At 32.5% G+C, this 25,520-nt stretch overlaps 6 protein-coding genes and 1 non-coding gene across 16 annotated transcripts; 3 read left to right on the top strand and 4 right to left on the bottom strand.

The window, feature by feature from the left end:
• Window positions 1–5,197: 5,197 nt before the first annotated feature.
• LOC106381739 (60S ribosomal protein L23a-1) lies at window positions 5,198–6,368 on the bottom strand. The gene is made up of 4 exons (XM_013821677.3): window positions 6,258–6,368; window positions 6,080–6,124; window positions 5,495–5,858; window positions 5,198–5,407 (listed from the first exon to the last, which is right to left on the bottom strand). Exons 2-4 carry the CDS (start codon window positions 6,093–6,095, stop codon window positions 5,323–5,325), a joined length of 465 nt encoding a protein of 154 aa, XP_013677131.1. The 5' UTR covers window positions 6,096–6,124; window positions 6,258–6,368; the 3' UTR covers window positions 5,198–5,322.
• Window positions 6,369–6,560: 192 nt separating this feature from the next.
• Window positions 6,561–10,616, top strand: LOC106381738 (metal tolerance protein 11). 9 transcript variants are annotated; one of them, XM_048755149.1, is made up of 9 exons: window positions 6,561–6,910; window positions 7,171–7,280; window positions 7,360–7,686; window positions 7,756–7,989; window positions 8,071–9,440; window positions 9,552–9,618; window positions 9,708–9,763; window positions 9,855–9,959; window positions 10,388–10,616. In XM_048755149.1, exons 1-5 carry the CDS (start codon window positions 6,739–6,741, stop codon window positions 8,416–8,418), a joined length of 1,191 nt encoding a protein of 396 aa, XP_048611106.1. In that variant the 5' UTR covers window positions 6,561–6,738; the 3' UTR covers window positions 8,419–9,440; window positions 9,552–9,618; window positions 9,708–9,763; window positions 9,855–9,959; window positions 10,388–10,616. The 9 variants fall into 9 exon arrangements, with proteins under 9 accessions (XP_048611106.1, XP_048611109.1, XP_048611104.1 ...); XM_048755152.1 differs by having other exon boundaries at window positions 9,708–9,782; window positions 9,864–9,959; window positions 10,394–10,616; XM_048755147.1 differs by having other exon boundaries at window positions 9,708–9,782; window positions 9,864–9,959.
• On the top strand, window positions 9,043–9,211 carry LOC125586502. Its single transcript, XR_007323031.1, has one exon. It is a non-coding gene; the product is annotated as a U12 minor spliceosomal RNA (small nuclear RNA).
• Window positions 10,617–12,873: 2,257 nt separating the features above from the next.
• LOC106380345 (phosphatidylinositol N-acetylglucosaminyltransferase subunit P) lies at window positions 12,874–13,925 on the top strand. Its single transcript, XM_013820110.3, has 2 exons — window positions 12,874–13,469; window positions 13,652–13,925. The coding sequence occupies exons 1-2, from the start codon at window positions 13,088–13,090 to the stop codon at window positions 13,783–13,785; spliced, it is 516 nt and encodes a 171-aa protein (XP_013675564.1). The 5' UTR covers window positions 12,874–13,087; the 3' UTR covers window positions 13,786–13,925.
• A 228-nt stretch (window positions 13,926–14,153) lies between these two features.
• LOC106379639 (dirigent protein 9-like) lies at window positions 14,154–15,487 on the bottom strand. Its single transcript, XM_013819549.3, has one exon. The coding sequence runs from the start codon at window positions 15,180–15,182 to the stop codon at window positions 14,253–14,255; it is 930 nt and encodes a 309-aa protein (XP_013675003.1). The 5' UTR covers window positions 15,183–15,487; the 3' UTR covers window positions 14,154–14,252.
• Window positions 15,488–15,490: 3 nt separating this feature from the next.
• On the bottom strand, window positions 15,491–18,212 carry LOC106379637 (caffeoylshikimate esterase). Of its 2 annotated transcripts, XM_013819547.3 has the most exons (8): window positions 18,063–18,212; window positions 17,910–17,942; window positions 17,672–17,798; window positions 17,437–17,583; window positions 17,059–17,189; window positions 16,136–16,273; window positions 15,961–16,059; window positions 15,491–15,874 (listed from the first exon to the last, which is right to left on the bottom strand). In XM_013819547.3, the coding sequence occupies exons 1-8, from the start codon at window positions 18,063–18,065 to the stop codon at window positions 15,599–15,601; spliced, it is 954 nt and encodes a 317-aa protein (XP_013675001.1). In that variant the 5' UTR covers window positions 18,066–18,212; the 3' UTR covers window positions 15,491–15,598. The 2 variants fall into 2 exon arrangements, with proteins under 2 accessions (XP_013675001.1, XP_013675000.1); XM_013819546.3 differs by lacking the exon at window positions 18,063–18,212 and having other exon boundaries at window positions 17,910–17,948.
• Window positions 18,213–20,915: 2,703 nt separating this feature from the next.
• LOC106379636 (caffeoylshikimate esterase-like) lies at window positions 20,916–24,786 on the bottom strand. The gene is made up of 8 exons (XM_013819545.3): window positions 24,518–24,786; window positions 24,395–24,427; window positions 24,186–24,312; window positions 23,824–23,970; window positions 22,178–22,308; window positions 21,757–21,894; window positions 21,546–21,644; window positions 20,916–21,371 (listed from the first exon to the last, which is right to left on the bottom strand). The coding sequence occupies exons 1-8, from the start codon at window positions 24,518–24,520 to the stop codon at window positions 21,096–21,098; spliced, it is 954 nt and encodes a 317-aa protein (XP_013674999.1). The 5' UTR covers window positions 24,521–24,786; the 3' UTR covers window positions 20,916–21,095.
• Window positions 24,787–25,520: the final 734 nt, after the last annotated feature.

Below are 25,520 nucleotides of genomic sequence, written 5' to 3'. Positions count from 1 at the left end.
TATTTTATTGTACCACACTTTCTCTGTTTTTTTAAACCCATTGTTTGGAATGTGAATCGGAACTCATACTCTTGATGAGATTTATGCGTTGGCAAATTATGTATGTATACTCACATTTTCTGGCGTATTATCTTTTGCAGAGGTTCAACAAGTCTTAAACTTCTCACATGAGAAAAGACTCATTGCTCAAGAACTGGATGTTCTGTTTCATAATCATGCAGTACTGTTCAACAAGTCTTGGAGGCTTCTCGCGACGATTGGCTAAGCGCCGATGAAATGCTGGTTTTGTCAATTTCAATTACTCATTCACGCAGAGCCCATCGTTGCTCAGGAGAAAAATAAGCAACTTGTGAAATTTTCAGGACTTTCTATGATTTAGTCTAGTGCACCCAGTTCTTGGAACTTATGAGTTGCTTTCCAACTAATGTTACCGTAGTTGGAACATAACTAGTGCATCCAGTTGTCTTATAGCTTAACTAATAAAGAATGAAATAAATCTGTTTTACAAAATAATATTTAAAATACTAAGGGGTGTTACACATGTCGTTTAACAGAGTTTAAATTTAAATAAAATCCACCAAATGATGATTCTAAATTTTATTTTTAATATCTACTATTATTTGATATGGTATTTATAAATATTATTTAAAATATTTTGTTATTCAATGAATGATTTAAACCCGATTTTTATAATCCAGTATTATTCAACTTCATATGATTTAAAAACTCTTTGAATTAAAAATTGATTTCATGTGGAGTCTCATGAACAAATTATTGAAATCAAAATCCAAGGATTACTACAAATATTTTAGAATTTAACAACTAAAAAATATTTTAAAATTTAAAATTTAATAGATTACAAAACATTGGCAATTGTTATTTAAGCATTATTGAATAACACTCCCAAATACATTTATCAACAAAAAATATGTAACCACGTTTATTTGCATTTATAGGCTCGACTAAATATATAGCCTTTTGAAAAAGATTATTTTCACTTCTATTGGAGGCTTCTCGCGACGATTGGCTAAGCGCCGATGAAATGCTGGTTTTGTCAATTACAATTACTCATTCACGCAGAGCCCATCGTTGCTCAGGAGAACAATAAGCAACTTGTGAAATTTTTAAGACTTTCTATGATTTAGTCTAGTGCACCCAGTTCTTGGAACTTATGAGTTGCTTTCCAACTAATGTTACCGTAGTTGGAACATAACTAGTGCATCCAGTTATCTTATAGCTTAACAAATAAAAAATGAAATAAATCTGTTTTACAAAACAATATTTAAAATACTAAGGGGTGTTACGCATGTCGTTTAACAGAGTTTAAATTTAAACAAAATCCACCATATGATGATTCTAAATTTTATTTTTAATATCTACTATTATTTGATATGGTATTTATAAATCTTATTTAAAATATTTTTTTATTCAATGAATGATTTAAACCCGATTTTTATAATCTAGTATTATTCAACTTCATATGATTTAAAAACTCTGTATTAAAAATTGATTTCATGTGGAGTCTCATGAACAAATTATTGAAATCAAAATCCAAGGAATACAACAAATATTTTAGAATTCAACAACTAAAAATATTTTAAAATTTAAAATTTAATAGATTACAAAACATTGGCAATTTTTATTTAAGCATTATTGAATAACATTTCCAAATACATTTATCAACAAAAAATATGTAACCACGTTTATTTGCATTTATAGGCTCGACTAAATATATAGCCTTTTGAAAAAGATTATTTTCACTTCTCTCTCTCTCTCTCTCTCTCTCTCTCTCTCTCTCTCTCTCTCTCTCTCGATCGGCAAGATGCCTGACGTTAATCTCCAGTCCATCGCCGGAAAACGCTTGAAAGTACTAAAATAGTTCAAGATTTTCCATGGTTCAAATGTGAAACACTCGCTCCATTCTCAAGTTTATTCTATGGATTTGTAACGCGGGTCTTTTAGTTTAGTTTCAATGTTTTTTAGGAAATACAATTTGAGTAGTAGAGACTCATGGCTCATGTTAAAAACTTGTCTACATTTTAGGTGTACAGTTAAGGCTTATGTTAGCATCTTATTCTCAAAAAATCTATTAGTTGGATTGAAATACTAAAAAAGTTCAAGTTCATGTTCTCTAGATGGTTTATAATGATTATATATATATATATATATATATATATATATATCATTTGTTATAGGTTAAGATATATATATATCATCTTCAAGTCTTGAATAATATTTATATTGATCACATATATAAGCATGATTTTCATAACCCTCATATTATTTTTAACGATTTTATATCGCTTGTTACAACCAAATCTGGATTTACCAATGAAATGTTTTTGTATTAAATGATGGATTTGTAATATTTGGTCGTTTTACATTGACTAAATCGTGATTTTTTGTGTGTTAAACCATATATTGTATGACCAATATTCCATATCATATAAACAAACTCAACATATATATTTAATTAGAGATGAAAATTATTATTAGGAAACAAAATATAGATAACATATTATTTTCTTAAATATAATAGCTAGCGAAAATCATGGCTATAGTTTGAATGCTAAATATTTACAATATCACTCTTTTAGTATAAACAGTTCCTGAATTGAAGGAGAAATTTTATTTGGAAACATATTAGTTGATAATAGCTAATTTATTAATTGTTTGTGTACGTTTTACTTTCTATACTAGCTTGAGACCCGCGCAATTGCGCGGAATGAATGTTATATATAAAACTATTTTTATCTATTATTATTTATTTCTATTCATTTACGTATTATGTATATAATTAAATAAAAATAAATATATAAATCAAAACAATATATCTTGTTTATTTACGATATTTTTTTGGTAAATAAATCATAACAATCATTTTATTTATTTTATATGGTATATAACTAAATTTCAATGACATGCACATAGATATATAGTATATTTTAATATAAATATTTATTACTGAGAATTCATATCATATGATAAACACAAAATTTCTAATGTGTGATTTTTTTAATCCAAATTTCAAACTTAAAATCTTAAGGTTTCAATAATTTTTCAATATAAATTGTCATATTTAAGTATTTTCTATATTATATAGTTTAGTTTTAAACTATTTTAATATATAATATGAATGTCTAGTAAATAAGACTTCATATTCATGCGATTTATGATCATTTGTATCTTGTTATTACCAAAAAAAGTTAAACCTTGATCCCAAAATTTTAGTGTGAGACATTTAACGTTTTTAATAATTTATAGTCGTTTTAAAATTCAAAATATAACATATAAAAAAAATATTTTTTTATTATATGGTTAATGTGGTTGTTTAATATCTTTTAATAATATAAAATTAAACAAAAAAGAGCTAAGAAACAAAAATTATTATCAAATATTTATTATTCATAATCATTAATTGTCATATATACGTTAATCATATTAGGCAATTACGAAGTTTTTATTTAAGGAAAGTTTGAGAATATTCTTTTGTATACTATTTATTAATTTAATAAAAAGTATAATATAAATTAAGATGAACCAACCTATTTCTCTAAGAATTCAGAATTTCATTCTCATTGTGACACGTGGCTACAAAACACATGTTATAATGTTTCTCAATTAATATATAAGGAATTTCATAGGTATAATTAGTATTTTACATTGTTTGGAGGTTTGGATAGACGAATAAAGATATTATGTTTTGATTCTAAAGTAAATGATTTGGCTTGTTTAGAATAATTAGCAAAAACAGATTTGTATAGATGGTTTGAATATTATACATAATATACAATTGTTGATATATTTTATATTTTACTTACATTATTTACCTCCACTACTTTTTATACAGGTACATTTTGATGGGTTTTATTAAAGAAAGTTGTATACTGCAGATTGTATTTAGACGTAAAATCTCAATGAAGACTAGCGTCGAAGTCCTAATTTCCATGAACTGATTGTACGATAAAAATGAATACTTGTGACCTTGATTTAATAGAGAAGTGAATCGGAGTGTGTTTAGTTCAAATTTAATTTAGGAAACACACATTAATCTAACAAGATAAAAAAAACTAAGGACATATTTTATTGGTACATCCCTTTTAATAATAGAGATACTTTGGTTTTGGAACTATATACAATATTAAACTATGCTATTTATGTAAATTTTATTAATGTGCTGGATAAATATGTTTTATTGCTCTAAAAACGACATCTTAGGATGTACGTACGTATAGGTTTGAACTTTTATATAAAAAAAATAGGAATAAATTTAAGTTTTGGTCGATGCTTTTGTTGCGGTTTGTAGTTAGTTTGTACTTCTTTTTCTGCATTTAAATTAAGAAAGTCTGTTACAAAAAAAAGTAGTTAGTTTGTACTTTGTGTCACGTACTTGTCTTTTTAGCTTTCCCATGTTTGGGACTTTGACTCTCCGTTTGTGGATCTTCGTCTCCGGAAGTCATGAGACTTGCCGGCAACTTTGTATTCCAAAAATGCATTCCACCCTTGTATTCCTCCTTTGTTAATAAAATTTCAGTGTTTATAAAAAAAGGAATAAATTGAAGAAATGTGTCTAACAACAACATGAGCGTGATCAACGAAGTCATGTTTTGGTCACATTACCTTCAGCAAGAAGCAAAGTTTCTGGAGCTGAAGTTGCAAGTAAGGTTCCTTCCTACTCACACAAGAGCTTTGCCTTCTCTTCCAATTGCTTTGGTTAGCTAATTCAAGTGTTAATAAATATAAAGCAGCTTATTAGTATTATCCATCAATTAAGAGATAAATGCAAAATCATAAGAAAATGCCCAGAAGAGTTTGGTTTCTTGCTATTCTCCAAGTAGTGAAGGTTGTTGGCGGTTGGAAAGATACTAGAAGCTTTAATGATAAATTTGGACATAGAATATCTGTCTGGTAAGAAAATGTGTACCAAGAATGATAGAGATGAATCAGATCAATGTTAGTAACCTTGTTTGGAGATTATTGGTATTACTATACACAATAGCGGATTGAGAGTGAAGAGACTGCCATAATGGCTACAACTGACAAATGTTTTTGGTGATCAATTGCAGTTTTGTAATTTCTCAGTTTTCTCTACTCATTTACATGTGGATGTGGTGACAGACAAGTCAATTCCTGGAATTGCATTTGTATAATTTGTACTATAAAGGTTTATAAAGTGGTATATGATAAGAATGTTAAGAAGCCAAAAAAACATAGAACTTGAATTCAACAATTAAGTGCAACACGAATGTATTGTAAAACAACGTTTTGACTACTAGAGACAAAACCACAAGTCCTTTTTATAATAGCAGAGGTAAGATAAACTTAGATGATGCCAATCTTGTTAGCAACATCTAGAGCATCGTAGTCTGGTGTAAGCCTAACGTAAGCCTTCTTCGTTCCATCAGGCCTACAACAAAAAACCAAATACACTGTGTTAAATAAACACACTCAAACTTGCAAGCCACGAAATACAAACTATCTCTGTTTGACCTACCTGATGAGGGTGTTGACCTTCTTCGTCTGGATGTCATACATCTTTTTAACAGCATCCTTGATCTTCTTCTTGTCGGCACGAATGTCAACAATGAAGACCAGAGTGTTGTTGTCTTCAATCTTCTTCATTGCAGACTCAGTGGTGAGTGGGTACTTGAGGATACCGTAATGGTCCAACTTGTTCCTTGGAGTAGCACTGATTCTTGGGTACTTGGGATCTCTAGCCTTGGTCAAAGTCTTTGGCCTGTGGAAGGTGACCTTAGTCCTAATCTTCTTGTCCTTCTTCTTGAAGGCTTGGCCAGACTTAACTGCTTTTGCAGCCTTCAAGGCCTTGGCCTTGGGGTCAGTCTTCTTCGTGGTATCAACTGCATAATACAGAACAAGAGAGTTTTAACAAGCTAGAATGCTTTAGGAACATAGCTCACACTATCTCAACAGGTTGCTCTTACTACACACACCTAACTAACCGTTATTACAAAACATGAATCGAAGGTAAGCCTAGTAAAAGGTAGACATCCTGAGACTCTAGCAAAGATTCAACAAAGACCCACATTGAATCTGGTAATAAAATGTAAAAAGATTGTACCTTTAGCTGGAGACATAGCTCAAGATGATTCTTCCCACTCAAAACCTGTAATAGAACCCAAGACAATCCAATAAGTTCAAATGAAATGTAACACAGCGTACAAAACGAGAATCGAATATCTATACAACGAGCTTAACGCTAACGAAGCAGTGGAGAATATGGAGGAAGACGAACAAACCTGGAGAGATGCTAACTAAGAAGCTGAAACCCTAAACTAAAAATGTAGCCGCAGACGCTTTTATTGCGGAAGTAACGAGAATGATAAAGAGAAACCAAAAACCCTAGATTACTTGGGCCTTTAATATTTTATTAGGCCCAAATTGCAATTTTACCCGCTTTAGAAAACGACGCCGTTTCTTGCCGCGTCACGTGCGTACAGACACGGAGTTTCTTATACACCTGTCCAGGATACCGCCGCCAATCACGTGCGAGATAACAAACCCACTGAGAACACGCCACGTAAGACTTTTGATAAAGACACGACTCAAAGTATCTCTGTGGCTACTGTTACATCTACCACACCAGTCGTAGTTTAGTAGTATCTATACCAATACGCCTCTTACCTTTAATTACGAAACTACCCTCGCCGTCTCTTCAAGTTCCTTCTCCTCACCTTCACCGTTAATGCCAGCATCAGCAGCCGTACGAATCTCAATCTAATGGCTAGGCCAGTTATCCAAGACGGCGACGAAGAGATCTCTCTCCTCGTGTTTAACGGTGACGGTGACGGCGACCGCTCGTGGCAGCTGAACTTCGACGATTTCCAGGTTTCTCCTGAGCACAAGGAGAAGAAATCTCCGAGCAAGCTCCATAACTGTCTTGGCTGCTTGGGTAAATATCTTCTCCTCTCGACATTTTCTTTTTGGTCTGATTAGGACAAGCCTTTGTGTTTGGGAATGATTTGACTTTTTTTTTTTTGAGTTCGGCTGACTTTTTTGCTATTTTTAGCTTTGTTGATTCTTCAAAACATATTATCAATAATTATTTTAGTTGATAAGTCTGAATCAAGTTTAATCCTTCTTGTGGAAATTTCTGATTAATTTAGTCATAATCATGATTTATTAGGCTATGTGTCTTGGTGGTTGTTGCAGGTCCAGAAGACAATGTGGCAGATTACTACCAGCAGCAAGTAGAGATGCTCGAAGGCTTTACCGAAATGGACGAGCTTGCAGTACGTGGCTTTGTCCCTGGAATGTCAAAGGTTAGATATGATCCTTGACTCGTCTCTTCTTTGTCGGTTGATACTTATCTCTCCGTGTTGTGTGTTATCAACAACATAGGAAGAGCAAGAAAATCTAGCTAAAAGCGAGACGTTAGCCATCAGAATATCAAACATTGCGAACATGGTTCTCTTCGCCGCTAAAGTCTACGCCTCCGTCACCAGCGGCTCTCTAGCAATCGTTGCTTCCACGTTGGACTCTCTTCTCGATCTTCTTTCTGGATTCATCCTCTGGTTCACTGCCTTTTCGATGCAGACGCCGAACCCGTATCAGTATCCCATCGGCAAGAAACGGATGCAGCCGCTGGGAATCCTCGTCTTTGCATCGGTGATGGCCACGCTTGGGCTGCAGATCATCTTGGAGTCTCTTCGCACGATGGTATCCAGTGTAAGTTTCTGAAACTTGTAGTTTTGGTCTAGATTATTCAGACATTAACTTTCACATGTTTTATTACAGCAAAAGGAGTTCAGCTTGACAAAAGAGCAAGAGAGCTGGGTGGTTGGGATCATGCTCTCCGTTACATTAGTTAAACTCCTTCTCGTTCTTTACTGCAGATCATTCAGCAACGAGATTGTTAAAGCTTATGCTCAAGACCACTTCTTCGACGTCATCACAAACATCATTGGACTCATTGCAGTGATCCTCGCTAACTACATCGATAACTGGATGGATCCAGTTGGAGCCATCATTGTAAGTTAAAACCATTAAAAAAAAACCAAAAGATTCTCTTTCTACTTGTCCCTTAAGGTGTTTTTTTTTATTCATGTATAGCTTGCGTTGTACACAATACGGACATGGTCAATGACGGTTCTGGAGAACGTGAACTCACTCGTCGGGAAATCAGCAACGCCGGAGTATCTTCAGAAGCTGACTTACCTGTGTTGGAACCACCATAGAGAGATCAGGCATATTGACACGGTGAGGGCGTACACGTTTGGGTCTCATTACTTTGTGGAGGTTGATATTGTTCTTCCAGCTGATATGCCTCTGCAAGTGGCTCATGATATTGGAGAAGCGCTGCAAGAGAAGCTGGAGCAGCTGCAGGAGATTGAAAGGGCTTTTGTGCATCTTGATTATGAGTACACTCACAAACCGGAGCACGCTAGTTCCCACTGTTAGCTTGCGGTGAAGGTGTCTCTACGTCTACAAAATTCTTACAGATTTAAGAATCTTCAATCGTATTGTTTAGTAGACAAGTGTACCTTTGTTGTTCTACTAGTAAAACTTATAAATTTCTAAATGAAAAAGTTCATTTCAGTAATGACTGATTTTGTTTGGGTGTATGGTAAAAACTGTAGCTCTAACTGGTGATCACTAAATAAATAATATGAACAAAAAAAAAATTAGGAACAAAATAATAAAAGTTAAGAAAAATATTTATTATTTATTTTTATTCTCTAATTCAATGAGATTTTTTTTATTGTATTACTTTTAAAAAAAAAAAATAGAGGAATGAGAAAAAACTGTGTAGAATTATTATTATTTTTTTTTAAATGATAATTTTTAAAATCAGGATTTTTTTTACTATTCTTACTACTTTGAGTCAACAAGGCTTACAATTAAAATGTTCTGGTCTGGTTCATTTCAATGAATCGGTTTGTATTAAACTAGATGAAACCGAACCGAATCAATATCGGTTTGGAATAAAGTAACCATTTTTGTTTCTCCCACATCGGGAAATTGAGACGGATGGGTCTTGTGGATGCTAGTATAAAGTGTTGAGGGTGGTCTGGTATTAAAAACTTGCCTTAAACTAATGAGTAAGGAAAACAAAGCGAGCGATGAGAGCCGGTCGCAGCGCTGACAGTAAAACATAGAAAGTGGCGCAAGAATTTATGGAAGGGAAATAGGCTGGCCGAACCGTTGACGCTGCTTACTTTTGCAGAACTCGATTCGTGCGGGGGCCTCCACCATCCCCCAATTAAAAGTCTCCAATCCGTAAAGAACATTTTGAGGCTCTATGTCATCGATAGAAAGGTGTGGAAAGGCCCACATCTGGTTTCTTTGCGTTTTGGTGGGCTTTAGAGATTAGAGGCCTAGACAGATTAGGTTTAGTTGTCTCCTACCCTTATATGTTTTCAGAGTTGCAGCCGTAAGCAAACCGTCAAGCTCACCGTAACGTCGTCGGCTCCAATTAATACGTACTATACCCGCCTCCTAGCTTCCCCTGTAACACATAAGAGCCAGATTTATGGCTTCGTTTAAGTCTCCGTTCCAATTCTCATTTTGAAGGCGGTTTTGTATGTAATCAGATTGTGGAGAGGCTTCGAGTTCTTCGCCGAGGAGGACTCCCACGCGCTGCTCCTCGCAACCAATCTCGTAGAGGCTTTCTTAAACCTTTAATCTTACCTTCCCTTCTCTTCTTTGAGATGGAAGAAACTGTGTTTATAGGTTATTTGATTTTGAAGGTGGAGAGGAATGACGCAAAAGATTAGCCTCATGCTAAATGGAGACTTTCTTCAACGTACCCTAAGACTAACATGGTTCCTCTTCAGAAAGTCATACATCTTCAGTAAAAGATCATACGAAATGTTTTTTTCTTAACTTATTATTAGGAGACTCAGGTACTTTGAAGGTGAAGATCAAAGTGTCAAGAAGCTAGATGGTCAGCATCGTGGAAGTTTGGTCTCAAAGGCATGCTTGAACAAAGGACCAAGAAGGTAATCAATATCCACTTACATTTTTTTTACAAAGAACTTCTCTTTACTTTGTGGAGATTTTTTTTGATCACGACAATGATGGCATGTATATGGTTTTAAATTAGAATAGCTTCCTTTGATCAACACATTAACATTCTGAACAACATCAAATTTATTCAGCTTAATCGATTCTGTTTTCTCTCTGCAAAACGTCTTCTGAAGTGTTTTCTTTTCCATGAGTCCGCTCAATTGATTGATGTTTCTTTTTTTCACCTTCTCTGCAAAACTTTTTCGGTAGCCAAGAGTCACTTTTAAAAAACTTCAGTCTTCTAAACTCTCATTCTAGGAATCGATTTTTGTGTGGTTCTCTCATTCTATGATCTTTTGTTCGTCTGATATCGTCGATTTCAAAAGCTAGTTGTTATCTAATTAAAGCATTGTCTTTATAGGAACAGAAGCGATGATGACAAGAGAAGGAAGCTGAGTCCTCTGGAAAGAAAGCTGAAGTTGCAAGACATGTGGACTTGTCTGTTGCATTAGTTTTTTTAAAAATTTTATTTCCAAGCTCAACAAAGTCAGAGCACTTGAAGTCTTTCATAGATTATGTTGTGTTGCTTTATATTTTCTAAATTTGCACCGCTCAGACATTTCAAGTTCATAAATTTGCACTTCCACCCAGACTGGCCTTATGCATTTTACCTTACCGGCTTACACTCACAACGCCTTATAGTTTTTAATTTAATTTCAAATTACAACAAAGTCATATGACTTCAAGTCGTCAGCATATCTATTTCTTTAGCTCTATTTGTTAAGAAATAAGCACCACATTTCACTTCAAATCGTCAGCACATCGAAGGCATTACTATCTAAATGACAAACTTCCCGTTACCATCATTAACATCTCAATCAAGTTACATATGGTTCATTAAATCTGCAGGGGGATAGTTTATATGTTGCTTCGGTGAAAATGTCAAACTCATCCTCTCTAATGTTATTTTACTCACTCTCATATATGGTTACAAAATTTTATTTACATATGGTTCATTATATGGTTACAAAATTAAAACACATATTCTACCTTACTTCTCATGCAAGTAAATCAAAACTAAAACTCCCCCGGAATAGCAGCCGACGTTTTAATAAGCATTATCACAACCACTAATAATTACAAAATATGTTACTATTCACAAAGGTGAGTAAGACATTTCTGAATGTAAAATATATACCATCCTTTTAATTAGAGTGATCACAATGGCACTTCTTAATAATTAATATGGACATATATTTTTCTTTTCTTTTATTTCATTCCCGAAAGTAAGATTTTCTAGAGTATGCACGCTTATTAAGAATTTAATAAATGTTTATAGTTTAATTTATTTTTTACTTTATTATACACTTTCCAATAACTTTCTACCAATAAAATTTAACCAATTCAAATATTCTCAATTAATGTTCCTCAAAAGTATAAAAAAGTACCTTAACAATATAGAAAATCTATTTTTGTGGAACAAAAAAAAAATCTAAATTTTTTTACTTTTGGTAACGGAGGGAGTACAATGGCATTAGAGTAATCACAAGTTCAACTTCAATCGATTACTTAATAATTAATATCCATAAATATGTTTTTCTTTTCTTTACTTTTATAATTTGTTTTTGTTGCATGTATAAAAAAACGTAACCATCGGTTTGGCTTACTCTTCTTTACTAATAAAGATTTATATTATCAGTTGATTTTCATCATTCAGATATTAACATCATAATTCTTATTTACACATTTTTAGGATAATAATATAATTTAGAAAACATTGTATTATTGTAAAATGTTATCGTCACATTTACTATCAAATTATATATAAATTTATACAAATTTTAATATATAATATCTACAAGTATATTGAGACTATATGGATAACGATTAGCATGATCAACTTATTACACAAGTATATGACAAAGTATTGTTCATATTTTTATTTCGATTTTAAGGCATCCATATTGTCTAATTTGCAGGTGTTAGTTAGAATGCTCCAAGCTACAGACTCATCAAGGAGAGTAACGACATTCTCTTTGATATTGACCTTTTCAGCAGCTTCTTTAAAGCTTGCTCTTTCCATCATATGCCTAGATTATGTAATGAAAAAGCTGATGCAGTGGCAAAATGAACTCTCTTATCTCTAAATTTGACATTTATTTGTGGTGGGAAAACTTGCTTTTACTTTAATGAATCGTAGTTCGGTCAAAAAATATAACTAATTTTAATAATATTCGCTTGCTCTTTACCACATTATTGTTTTCATTGTAACAAAATCAATCCAGGATCATCGAAAATTAAATGAGATGTGTTAATTTAGAGAATAAGGTAAACATTATTGTTTCTTATATTGTATATAAGAATAAGTAAATATACAATATATAATAAATAAACATCTTTATATATATTAAAATCAAAATAAACATTATTGTTCGTCGGAAAATTTTAAGAGGCAAACACATAAGAGAAGATAAAATAATTTGGTTTGTAAGCCGACAGATGATGATTTTCCACAATAAAGGTAGATGATGACAAGCTTAGTTTACGATAATACTTTTTGTGTGTAACTGTGTATAAAAGTGAAGGGCAACTTAGAAAATTTAACATTATATTTACGATATTTTTTGTTGTTGTTTAAAAAAAAGATGTTTTTTGTTAAAAATAATTGAGGTCACATATCCTTATAAGCTCAATTATAACAAACTTAAAAAAAAAAATCTATTTTATGATTTTAACATTTAATTAAATTTATAAATTGTAAAATAAACAGACAAATTTGATGTGATAAATATATAAAAATTAAGTTAACGTTTAGCTAAAAATGAATTAAAAACATTTTAAATATATTTAAATTATTTGTATATTTGTGTTCTCGCCCGTAGGGCTGGTTTAACCCTAGTATTTTCAAAACAGAAGTATATGATGTAACCAGAGCTTGAGTGAATAAGTTAGATTTTTAAGAGATTTGATTTTTTATTTGATTATTAGATCATTAAAACAGAAGTATATGATGTAACCAGAGCTTGAGTGAATAAGTTAGATTTTTAAGAGATTTGATCATTGTGTTGGTTGTCTATCTAATGATTTTTCAGTGGCTTCCTTTGTCTTCTAAACATAAGACATGGAGGAAGCTCATTTAGTTAATAGTCCAAGACTAGTTCTAACCTTCTCCAAGAGAAAGAAGCAAAAGCCTGATTTTCAGGATTCAGACATGATAAGGTCATCTCCGTTCAGAACATCACAAGTGCATGGACCTAAACACTCTGAGGTGTATGGTTTTGTTGGGTCCATATCCACTGTTGTAGCCACAGTGATCTTCTTGATATGGGCATATGTACCAGATAAACTGTTGGAGTCTATACGGATCCGTTACTACCCAAGCAGGTATTGGGCATTGGCTACGCCGACGTATCTGATGATGACTTTGCTGTTAGGTTTGGCGTTTTATATTGGTCTCAACTTCACCACCACTCCACACCCAACCTCTCTCAATACCTTGTTTGGTGAGTGTCCGCAGCATCTCTCTCTATTGAGGCTTGCATAGTTCATAGTCAGTTGTTGGGAAATGAAGATATATCTCTATGAATGTTCAATGTGTGCATGTTGTGTGATTTTTTTTAAAGTTTGGCTTGCAATGATGATAATCTTTGGCGACACTCTAACTGTTTGTTTGCTATAATGGCAGATGAGTACAGCCGAGAACTTGGGGAGTTTGATCCTCAGATGGAGGAAGAGGATGAGAGGCCTATAGGTCCAACCTCTGACATTGATATTACAAGTATCAGTGATGTCATGTTCAGTTCAAGTGATTTCATGTAGCCTACATGATGTAGTATATAGCTTTTCATTGTTTTGGTTTCACTATGCTGATAGTAGATTTTGGGGGCTATGGACAATTTTTTGTAGTTTTTTACAATTTTGGAAATATATATTTATGAACATTATTTTTTGAATTTTTGGGGGTGATAAGCCAATGTTTCACTTGTTTATTTCCATGACTGGCCCTGACTATGCTTCCTCCTCTGCATTTTGATTGAGAATATAGTGAGAGGAGAGTAGTTGTTGCATTTGGCATGCATACAAATATTCATTTTATCAGGTCTAAGATTGGCCTTTTATCAAGTTAGTCACATTGTTTCAAAAGGTTACTATGACTTGTAATCTCATTTAAATAAATTTCTTTTGTAATCAGATTTTCACAACAAATGAAAAAAGGCCACAATAGGAAGCTAGTGAGCAAGAACATATACCAAAGCAATCATCTCTTGTTTAACACTCAATATATTTCAAGCTTTGTAGGTGAGGTATACACTGAAATGGAGGATGGTGTCTTGACCATCAGTGATATGCTGGTTGTTCTGGTTATGCAGAGTTTCCACTATGGCATACCCTTTAGCATGCTCAAACTTCCCTGTCCCGCCAATAACCGCTATCTGAGAGGCGTGAGAGGCGGTCCTGTGAACCCCAAAGAAGCTAATGGCATCGTCTAAAGTGTCATGATGGTCATGCTCTCTGTCTAACAACACGGTTAAAGAAAGAGTCTGGCTAGTCCCATCCAAGGAACTGGCTAGGTAAAACCCCTGAGCTTTCCCTATAACAGCTGAGCCGAGCTCGTGGCTTTCGGTTAGCTCATCGTCCACAACGGTTATGGTTCCGAACATAAGATGCTGGAGTGCAGCACCGGGAGGGAGGTTTCCTGCGGTTACGAAGGGGAGGCTGTTGGAGCTGAGGGCATCGTTGGTATTTCCGTTGGTGTTTTGGATCACGGTGCTGGTTTGAGCGCCGCTAAGTCCGGTGAGAAGTGGAGCTGTGTTTGGGTTGATGACACTGTTGATGTTGTTTGAGTTGACCAGTGGGACTCCGTTGTCTACTGGGAAGATGCTGTTGCTGGCCTTTGAGAATGGTATGCCGTTCACCTCGGTTTGAGCTACTATGCCGGTCACTACACGAGCTGATGGGTGTGACCCTCCTAGCACGTCATGCATAAAGAACTCTAGTGATGGCTCATGTTCACTCGTTGTAGTAGCTCCTGCTGGACCGGCCGGGACCGTGAATGCTGATGTAGTTGTGGTTGCTGGTGGTGGGATATCGCCCGTTTCGTCAACTTCTTCAGGCTGAGGTTGAATCTGGTCGAGAAGTCTAGCGGAATTGATAAATGCGAGGAGATTGGAGGCTACGAGGAAGAGCATGATGGTTATGTGAAGTGCTTTGACCATTTTAGTCTAACGTTTGGATACCCAAGTTGCTTATGATCGATGTTTAGTGATGGATGGACTAATGTATATATTTATATGAAGATGCATAGGAGAATTTGGTTTATATGATTGTTGGAGTCATTAGAATGGAGTTGTTGTTGTTGTTGATATGCTTTTGTTGAGCTTGTGTGACAACTAAAACACTGTTCTTGTATTTGAATTAAGTAATATTTTCTGCCTACAAGTCAACTTGAGAAAAGTATCTACTTTTATATATTTGGAAACATAATTAATTAGGTTTATATATAAAGAATTAGAGACTGAGGAAGGACGCATAATGTAGTTTATAAATGTCACTGCACTTACAAAGACATGTCGCAGTGTCATAATCAATATATGAAATCTCATTTCAACAATTAATAGCATTTGAATCAGAGCTACTCTTTCGAAGTGAAGCCATCTTCTTTACGGTTGAGCTCAGACTCAAACCCTCCGTTTCTATCAGAAGCTCTCTTGTCCAACCAACCAATGATGTCAGCAAAAACAATCTCAATGTTTTCTGGTGTCTCGCCATAGAGTAAACCATGCCACATCCCAGGATACAATTTAAAAGTCTTGTCCGAACTCGACGCAACTTCATAGAGTTGTCCGCTAACCGCTTTGTCCGTGACTTTATCATCTTCACCGTGCAGTACCATGAACGGTAATGAAACCTATATTACAATTACATAAAAAAATAAGCATAAACCATATCTTCCTACTTATAACATTCTCATCAACGAAAATTGTATAAAAATACCTCATCAAGCCTCTTCTCAAGATCGGTGCTAATCCTCAATAGCTCATTAGCAGTCTTCAAGCGTGGACGACCTTTGTAGCAGTAAGGGTTTTCTCTGACCTTTAATCATTTCACAATGTCATTACACATACGTATAACTTCCTATATTGTTTCCACTAAATAAAGGTAAAAATACCTGTTTCCTGACTTCTGGCTGCTTAAAAGCAGTCTCAATGATATCCTGGCCAGGGATAATCTTCCACGTAGGAATGACTCCACTAAGTTTGGACAATACAGAAATTACCACAGGGTTTGGTTTCATTTCTTCTGCGATCTGTGACAAAATAAAAGTAAGCGATCATTAGCGGTGGTTCTATGTGTTTGTAACATTTAAGCACATAGCTACATACCATGACACATCGAAAACTAATTTAATCAGTAAACTAATGTTATAAATTTATAATATTCTACATGCTGCATAGCTAGATGCAACGACTACAAATTAGATATCAACTCAAGATTTGTGTTCAGTTAAAAAAAAAAAAAAAAAAAAAAAAACTCAAGATTTGTGTGCATGTGCTAATGTATGATTTCTTCAGCAACTTAACTCTCTAATTATTGGACAAAAAACTCCCTCATTGTAATCTTGCTTTAAGAGGTTGAGTTTCACACGCTTGTCTTAATAATATTAGATTAATATTAACCTAATAATTCAGCATCCTGCACATCATCATACCACGTCGAAAACTGACAATCAAGATTTTGCCATCTGCATATCTTTTGGATTTGGGTGGGCAAAAAGTTGCACAACATCATAACAATACATTGTTTTAAAGATATGTTCAATTAACCTTGTAAAATATAAAGCAGGCTGGCTGGTGGCTACTATATGTGAATATATGTTACGTAAAATAGTGCAAATAAAGTCTTCAGAATATCTTCAATTCCCAAAAATAATATATTTATTTGTATAATACTCTCTTTAAAGAATATGTGCCGCTAGCTTATGTTTATTTGTTCTCCTTTCTATATATTTTAGTTGACTAAATACATAGACAATATATATGACCATATTTTTCCTAAAGAATAGATGCATGAGAGAATGAATAAGAATATTACCTTACACATAGGAGCAACCAAGACGGCCCCATCCCAAAACTCAGGCTTCTTTCTGTGTAACAACAAAAGCACAGCCCCACCCATTGATTCTCCTAACAAATACCTCATCTTCTCTTTGTTCTCTTCTCTCTCTAATTATTTCAACCACAAACAAAAAGACATCAAAATCATTTTCTGATAACGTGGGACGACAAAAATGTTTTGTTTAACATTCTTTCATCCAAAAACGAGAAAGTTTTTTGTTCATCAAAATTATTGGGTACTTGATTTTTTCTGTCTACATTACCCCATAACTAGTGAATGGTAAATATAAAAGGTGGCTTTGACCGTGACTTCAAAAGATAAATGTTCATAAAATCAATATCACTTTTAAGTTACCGCAAATGGATGTGTAGTGGGCAGAGACATCATCAACGAGATGGTCGAAGTTTGGGACATACGCACTAAGCCCATCAGATTTACCATGTCCTTCATAGTCCATCCCATACACCCCATATCCTGCCTTCACAAGCCTTCTCGCAGTACCTAGTCCAATCATATTCATCACTAACATTAAATAAAGTCTCGATAATATAATGATAACATATACATCATGAAGTGGGCTAATCTCAACTGTTCATGGTGATACTGCATTCCATTGCATATCCATGGCAGATGAAGATCAAAGCCTTTGGCTCTTTATTTGCTGGTAACCACTTGCACGTGAATAACTTCGTTCCTCGAGAGTTCTTAATGAAACTCTGCATTTATAAAAAAAATAACCATCGTCATTTAAACCCCACATTCCTCTATCTATGTAGAGATCTTAATACATAAATTTATTAGTATGTAACAACTAACATAACACATACCTCTTCGTACTTTATGTTCTCTGTTTCACTTGCCTGCATACAAAAACAAGGTAAACCCAAACTACATTACAAGAACAGAAAACTATAATGCATTTTCAGATGTGGTATGAAAGAGATATAGACCATAGAATATTAAACTTTAACGTCACTGACCATTTTCAAGAAGAGGTTGATCGAAATCTCTCTCTTTCTATCCTTTCAGTTTTGTTGGAGACAGAGAAGTTTTATGATAAGAGATTGTTGCAAGGCTCTGTTTATATTGAGCAGTTTTAAAGGAAGACGACTGTATGGTAATGCGACGCCGTTTGGTTTGATAGTGACGAAATAACGGACTATTTTCCTCTCTTCGTACTCCAACACGTTTTTTTGCTTCTTGAAAAGAAAAAAAAAACTCTTTGAAAGTTTCGTTGCCAAGTGGCAACGTTTGTAAACAGCCCCCTCAACTTTCAAAATAGCACAATGAATACCTCATTTTTCTGTAAATTTCATAAATGTTTTCTTTTTCTTCAAATAATCCAGTAACCCCATGCCTCAATTTTTTTTGTGGATAAGAAAAGTTAATGAAATATGGGTAAAGAATCTTGGGTGGTTTCGAGTTCCAGGAAAAGAGAGTTATGTTGTACAACTTCGACATATTTTTAGAGATTTTTGTCGGCTAAATCAAACTTATACCGTCTACATGACATTATAATATGTTAACACTAACACATGCACTGTCGTTACTCTAACCATTATTTTTATCTTTAACTTCATTAATATATAAAAAATTTTGGTTCAATCCACTAATTGTCAATTGGTTTTAAATTGGAAGCCCAAGAAACTTATCATAGTATCAGAGCGGGCCTAGTACCCTGATCTATTAATCCGACCCGGACAATGGCCCGATCATCCCATTAGCTGATGGTCTATAAATGTTCAGTTCCGTCGAAATCGCTAGAAAATAAAACATAATTTCGGAGAGGGTATGATAGATTCTGCGAGATTAATGGTTATACACACCATTATTTCGAGGGAGAGTATTGGAGAAAAGATCCCATATCGAAAATATGAAAGGGACTTGAGTAATATATAAGAGACTTGGATCAATCCACTAATTGCCAATTGATTTTAAGTTAGATGCCAAAAAAAACTTATCACTTTACGATTACTAATAATGTTATTTGTTATCTCTGAATAATAAAATTTTAAACGGATGAAGATGATCATAATCAACAAGTTAACCATAAAAATGGGAGATCTACAACAGTAACACATGCGATTAGTTCCGGAAACTAAAGCATGCAAAACTTCTAAAACTCTGATCTACTATTTCTACTATTTACGTATCATTAAATTAAAAACTTTGATTCTAAATTTAGATATAAAATCCGTTTGTTAACTACTTGATACAATGAGAGAAGTTTAGATTTGTATGTTCAATATTGCAAAGTTTTACGCCAATGAATATTTTTCTTTTTGATACATCATTTCAACATGTCATATCACTGGCAATAAATAAATATGCAGCAGCCTTTGATGAATGGAGGTTAGTTTAGTTTTTACTCTGTCGTATGTAGAAAGCGTTGATCGAGATTTAAGCGACGACTGAAATATAATAAAATATCTCAAAATTGTGGTCGGTTTTTCATTTAGGAACTCTCAAACCGTTAAACGTGCCTACCTTTTAGTAGACCACGTGTTTACTATAAAATACACACTGTTTAAAAAAAGCCATGTGATATTATAGTTATACTAAACTAAGTGTTTTTTTTTTTTTTTTCTAAAAAAGGGTTAAACTCGGACCTATTAAGACATAATCTCTATGTGAGAGGTGTAACCCACAGATGGATTCTTTCTCGGATATTCAAATGAACCGTAAACATGAACTCATATCCGCTTGACCATATATAAAACTAATAATTTCGCACTAGAAGAGAGTAGATCTTTGGCTTAGACCAAGATGACAACTCTTGTTTCAGTGGAAAGCACTAGGCCCCGGCACAATGCGGTTAACAAAGTGTTTTTTTGGTAAAATGTTAAGCTTATACTAAATAAAGTTATTTTCAAGAATCTTCTTCAACTATGTGTTTTTGATTGACATTTTTTCCTATTGTATGTCGTATGTATAATGTATTGCGTATTCGTTTTAGTGGCAGAAGTTGTAAAAGGTCGAAAAACTCTGAATTTTATTATAATGCATAAGTTGACTTAGCTCTTACGTTAAAGGTGAACTATTATTAAATACGTCTACTGTTAATACTTTAAATGTTAACAATGGGGACCAAGAAAGATATGCCCCCGATAGCAAACGATGGAATTTTTTTTAAAAAAGAAATCATTACAGAGTTTTCTACAACTTGAAGTATGATGTATTTTATATTATTAGACGATACAGATCGTGTTTATCAATGATTATGATCATGTCAAATTAAATCACCTCAGTAGATGTTATAGGATATTTCCTCAATTATTATGAGACAGGATTATGTTGATAATTAACATGATATTCAGAGCTAAATCATTGGTTGATATGATCAATAATCTTTTTTTTTTTGAGAAAGGGCTTTATGATCAATAATCTTTCTCTTTCACAAACGCCCAACAATTTTTAATGGAACCTAAAGCTCTCTTTTATTTTTATTCATATCTTCATAAACACAACAAAAAAATATTTCAAACTGAAACGGTATAATTTTTTTTTTTAAAAGAATCTTATATAAATATATGATCCCAAAATATCATAAATTAATAATTAATTTCTATAAATTATATATAATAATTATAAGCATTATATTAATATACAGTTTCAGAAAAGTTTTTCTAATTTTTGGTTATTATTTAAATGTTATTTGTAGATCGTTGTATATAAAATGCATTTACATATTAGGATACATATTTTTAACACACCAAAAATCTCAAGAATTTAATAAAATGTTTTTCTTATATAATTTTTAATCAAAATATCACATTTTCATAGTCTTCTTATTTGAAACAAAAAAATTAAAATTTATGAACTTTTAAATAAATAATTTTTTATAATTTAAAAAATCAATAAAATATTACAATTTCAACATTATTAATTTATAGAGTTTTTATTGCATGTATATACACAATAGCAGCACACAAAAAAAAATCAAAATGCAAAACACCACTTCACCACAACAATTTCATGTGTCAAGTCAAACACTATTGTAGTAAGTTAAAGGACTATTCCTTCAAATGAAAACCATCATTGTTATGTTTAAGCTCCGACTCAAACCTGTCATTTCCAAGTTCAGTTCTTTTTTCCAACCATCCGATAACGTCAGCAAAGACAATCTCAATGTTCTCTTGTGTCTCGCCATTGAGCAAACCGTGCCACATCCCAGAGTACAACTTTAAGGTCTTGTCCGAACTCACCGCAACCCTGTATAGTTCTTGGCTCACTGCTTTATCTGTTACTTTATCATCATCTCCGTGCAATACCATAAACGGTAATAAAACCTATAATCATCATATGCATTAGTTGTAAGTTATAACCAAACTGATACTTATCCAGTTTTCTTTATACAAACTATACTCTATTACAATTTATACCACTAATATATTACTCTTTGAGCCTAATCTGAGTATCAATGCATTAAGAGAATCTTGAATATATGTACAATTTATAAATACCTCTTGAAGTCTCTTCTCCAAGTCGATGCTGATCCGTAAGAGCTCATACGCAGTTTTCAAGCGTGGTCTTCCTTTGTAACATAAAGGATTTTCTCTAACCTTAACTCATACCATGTTGAACAAAAGTTAAATCAAGTATTTTAATCAGTTTCCTTTCGTACAGAGTTTTATATACTATTTACTTTGGTTACAATGATATATATAAACATACCTGTTTTCTGATTTCTGGCTCTTTATATGAAATATCAATGATATCTTGAGTAGGAATGATTTTCCATTTGGGTATAACCGAAATAAGCTTCGTTAATATCGAAATAACAAAAGGACTTGGCTTCATTTCTTCTGCAATCTGTGAAAAAATATGTATATACCACATTCATACAATTTCATTTAATTTATATGCATTTAACTTGCATCAATCTACAACTACATACATGAAAATCAATTAAAGAAAAACTATACTTTTAAAAATCTAGTCACTTGGATCAATATGTGTGATTATTTCACATACTTTAATGGAAAGGTATCTAATAATATATATATATATATATATATATGGTCCATAATGCCGACCAATAATAATAGGCAACTAAAAGGTACAAAAAGATGAGTAATAGGCAACTAAAAGGTACCTTACACATTGGAGCGACCAAGAGAGCTCCATCCCAAAACTCAGGTTTCTTCCTGCTTAGCAACAAAACCACTGCTCCTCCCATTGACTCTCCTAACATAAACCGCATCTTCCCTTTGTTCTCTTCCCTCTCTATTTAATTTTTACAATCCAAAGAAATTTAAATACCAAATTAGTTCTTAAATTTATCTGATAATATCAAATAAATAAATTTAAAAAACCTTCAAGTTGTTCATTCATAAGTTGTTTCCTTATATCATCGCACGTTCAACGGAGAATAATTCAAATCGAATACACGTATCTATATTATTAAAAGAGAAGTACACATTTGAAAATGTTCTTACTTCATTAATTAAATTCCTTTTTTTTTGCTTCTCTTTTTCAGTTTCATTTATGAAATATCCTAAAACGAATAAAACTGTCTAATTTATTACTTGTCTTTTCAGTTACATTAATGAAATATGTTTAAATGAATTTAAACTTCCTATTTTATTGTTTATCTTTTTCAGTTAACTTATTGAAATATCCTTAAATAAATTTGGACATAATGTCATTTAATCAACTAAAAAAACTCATGAGTTATCCTTACGTGCATAATTTTAATAATAGAGATTTTTAAAAACGTGCATCATTAAAATGTTACCTAAAACATGCAGCACTAATATATAACATGCATCAATAAAACTAGAATTTGACTCACACAATTGTACGGATATTATTTTCAGTTGATTAAATTTAAAAATAATTATTTATTCAAAAAATATTTAAGAATGGCGATGTTTTTAAAAATTATATGGTATTATTTGCTCATAACTCATTTGTCATTTGATAAATTGTTAGAAAGAAATTTTTAGCATAATATAACTCAGTTGTCATTTGCTAAATTTATGGTTTTTATTTATATTTTTTATTATTTAATTATAATATTTTAATTTGTATTTGAAAGATAAATGAATTTTATTTCAAACAATATTTTTGTAAATGTATTTTTTTAAAAATAATCAATTAAAATTGTTATTATCATTGAATATCATTATTTTTGACATAATTTGAGTTTTCGTTTACATCAAAACTTATCATATTTTAGGATAATTTTAATTTAAATTGTAATTTTCATATTTTTCAAACAAATTCTAAAAATATTTTTTAAATATTTTGTTATAATTGTTAAAAAAATATTGAGTTGCATTTCAAATAAAAAGGTAAACATATTAAAAATATTCTAATTAAAATATGTAAAATTTAATATAGTTTTAAAGAAATGATCAAAATAAAAAAAATTACACATAAAATAATCATGATTTTTGTTAACTGGGCGGATCATTATTTATATGATATCGCACACGAAATAAAAATTTATGTTTTTAAAATTATCTAATTAATTCTATACTCATTTTTTTATATGATATCACACATTCGTAAAAAAATAGATAGTTTAAGATGAAAAAAAAAATTTACTTAATAAATATAATATGAACGAATATTACAAATACATTATTTAATAAAATAAATAATTAAAAACTGAAAATTCATATCCGCGCTGGCGCGCGGATCAGGGTCTAGTATAGTTTTATTTATTACAACCTTTTTGTCACTCAAAAATATCAATCAATAAATTGGCTTTTATTTTCAGAAAGTCAATGTTACCGCAAATAGTTGTATAGTGAGTTGAGACATCATCAACGAGGTGGTCAAAGTTTGGGATATAACCGCTAAGGCCATCGGATTTGCCATGTCCTTCATAATCCATTCCATATACCCCAAATCCAGCCTTCACAATCCTCCTCGCAGTACCTGATCCAATCATATTGATCTCAAAAACATTAATACAGTTTCCATATAAGTTTGTGGTAACGAAGAACTTTTGAACCTTAACTCGGAATGTTTCTGGACAAGAGACTAGAGAATGGTATATATTAGTCGTCTCTCGTGGATGGTAAACGCTTTAATTTTTTATGAAAACATATCTAGTTATCTACATATACAAAAAGGAAAAGGTTGATCTCAACTGTTCATGGTGATGCTGCATTCCATGCCGTATCCATGGCAAAGGAAAACTATAGCCCTTGGCTCTTGGTTTGTTGGTAGCCATTTGCACGTGAACAACTTCAATCCTCGACTGTTCCTTATGAAACTCTACATATATGTAATATATATATAATCAACAATCAATCATCAGATTTATCTATCTATATGTTCTCAATCAATCATCAGATACCTCTTCGTACTTGATGTCGTCTGTCTCACTCGCCTGCACACCAAAACCAAATCAGTAGAATTAGAGATGAAAGAACAAGACACTTTCAGATAGAAGAAACAAGAGATTATTAAATCAACCGACCATAACGTAAAATAAGATGAATTTGATTCTCTTGTTTTCTCCTTTTTTTTTTTCTTGGAGTCAAGAATTGAGAAAAGGTAAATGGAAGAAATATAGAGCTCTGCTTCCTCGTCTGACTATAACAACGTCCCTTCCTTTTGTTTCTCTTGTTTTCTCCTTTTTTTTTTTTCTTGGAGTCAAGATTTGAGAAAAGGTAAATGGAAGAAATATAGAGCTCTGCTTCCTCGTCTGACTATAACAACGTCCCTTCCTTTTGTTTTGTATCTCACCCCTTCAACGTTCAAAATAATACAAAGATACCCCCAATTTTTGTAAAATTTTAAATAATTCCTATACTTTCGAAGACCACCCTAACGTTTATTGGTTAACATATTGCAAAGAGAAATTAATGTTAATTAACGTTTATTGGTTAAATAAAATTCTTAAAATAAAATTTATTGGTTAAATAAAATTCTTAAAATAAAATTATTTTAATTTTTTTTTGTAAAATTTTAAATAATTCCTATACTTTCGAAGACCACCCTAACGTTTATAATTGGTTAACATAATGCACTTACCTAACAATGTACTTAACCTACACAAATCCTCATAATATTAACGGGGTTTAGTTTTTACTTATACCATTAGCGGAGTTTGATCACTGTCTGCCCCAAATTGTTAATTATATAGTGTTTCTTTTTGAAATTAATGTCCCTACTAGTCATGATGTCTAACGAATTATTTCTGACTTTAGTAAATACGTCTTAAAACACTTAAGAGCCAAAAATATTTGAAAATGGCAAACTTATTTTTAATTGTTAGAGACTTTTTAAATTTTGCATATGGTATAAAAGCCACGGCGTTGAATTTCTTCTATACATTTACATATTGAGTTTTCAGCACAAAAGTCACCAAAACTGATTAATTCTATGCATATAACAAAAATCTGAATTATCATCTGGATTCAACTGTGTTATCTACAAATATGTCTGGTTGAGGGTTTGTTAACTAGTTTTTATGCTGC

Source organism: Brassica napus, chromosome C4 (assembly GCF_020379485.1).
Source record: "Brassica napus cultivar Da-Ae chromosome C4, Da-Ae, whole genome shotgun sequence".
NCBI classification, from domain to species: Eukaryota; Viridiplantae; Streptophyta; class Magnoliopsida; order Brassicales; family Brassicaceae; genus Brassica; species Brassica napus.
Note: the sequence above shows the minus strand (reverse complement) of the source record. Positions and strands in the feature narration are given on the sequence as shown.

Coding starts and splice junctions, on each gene's coding strand:
- LOC106379636 (XM_013819545.3), bottom strand. Junction 21,895..22,177: donor TGGTCGCTCCAATGTGTAAG/GTACCTTTTAGT, acceptor ATTTTTTCACAG/ATTGCAGAAGAAATGAAGCC. Junction 21,645..21,756: donor AGCCAGAAATCAGAAAACAG/GTATGTTTATAT, acceptor GTATGAGTTAAG/GTTAGAGAAAATCCTTTATG.
- LOC106379639 (XM_013819549.3), bottom strand. CDS start 15,182: ATGGTCAAAGCACTTCACATAACCATCATGCTCTTCCTCGTAGCCTCC.
- LOC106381738 (XM_048755149.1), top strand. CDS start 6,739: ATGGCTAGGCCAGTTATCCAAGACGGCGACGAAGAGATCTCTCTCCTC. Junction 7,687..7,755: donor TTCGCACGATGGTATCCAGT/GTAAGTTTCTGA, acceptor GTTTTATTACAG/CAAAAGGAGTTCAGCTTGAC. Junction 7,990..8,070: donor ATCCAGTTGGAGCCATCATT/GTAAGTTAAAAC, acceptor ATTCATGTATAG/CTTGCGTTGTACACAATACG.
- LOC106379637 (XM_013819546.3), bottom strand. CDS start 17,948: ATGCAGGCAAGTGAAACAGAGAACATAAAGTACGAAGAG. Junction 17,190..17,436: donor CCACTACACATCCATTTGCG/GTAACTTAAAAG, acceptor TGAAATAATTAG/AGAGAGAAGAGAACAAAGAG. Junction 15,875..15,960: donor TTGAGAAGAGGCTTGATGAG/GTATTTTTATAC, acceptor ATTGTAATATAG/GTTTCATTACCGTTCATGGT.
- LOC106381739 (XM_013821677.3), bottom strand. Junction 5,408..5,494: donor AAGGTCAACACCCTCATCAG/GTAGGTCAAACA, acceptor TTTTTGTTGTAG/GCCTGATGGAACGAAGAAGG.
- LOC106380345 (XM_013820110.3), top strand. CDS start 13,088: ATGGAGGAAGCTCATTTAGTTAATAGTCCAAGACTAGTTCTAACCTTC. Junction 13,470..13,651: donor CTCTCTCAATACCTTGTTTG/GTGAGTGTCCGC, acceptor CTATAATGGCAG/ATGAGTACAGCCGAGAACTT.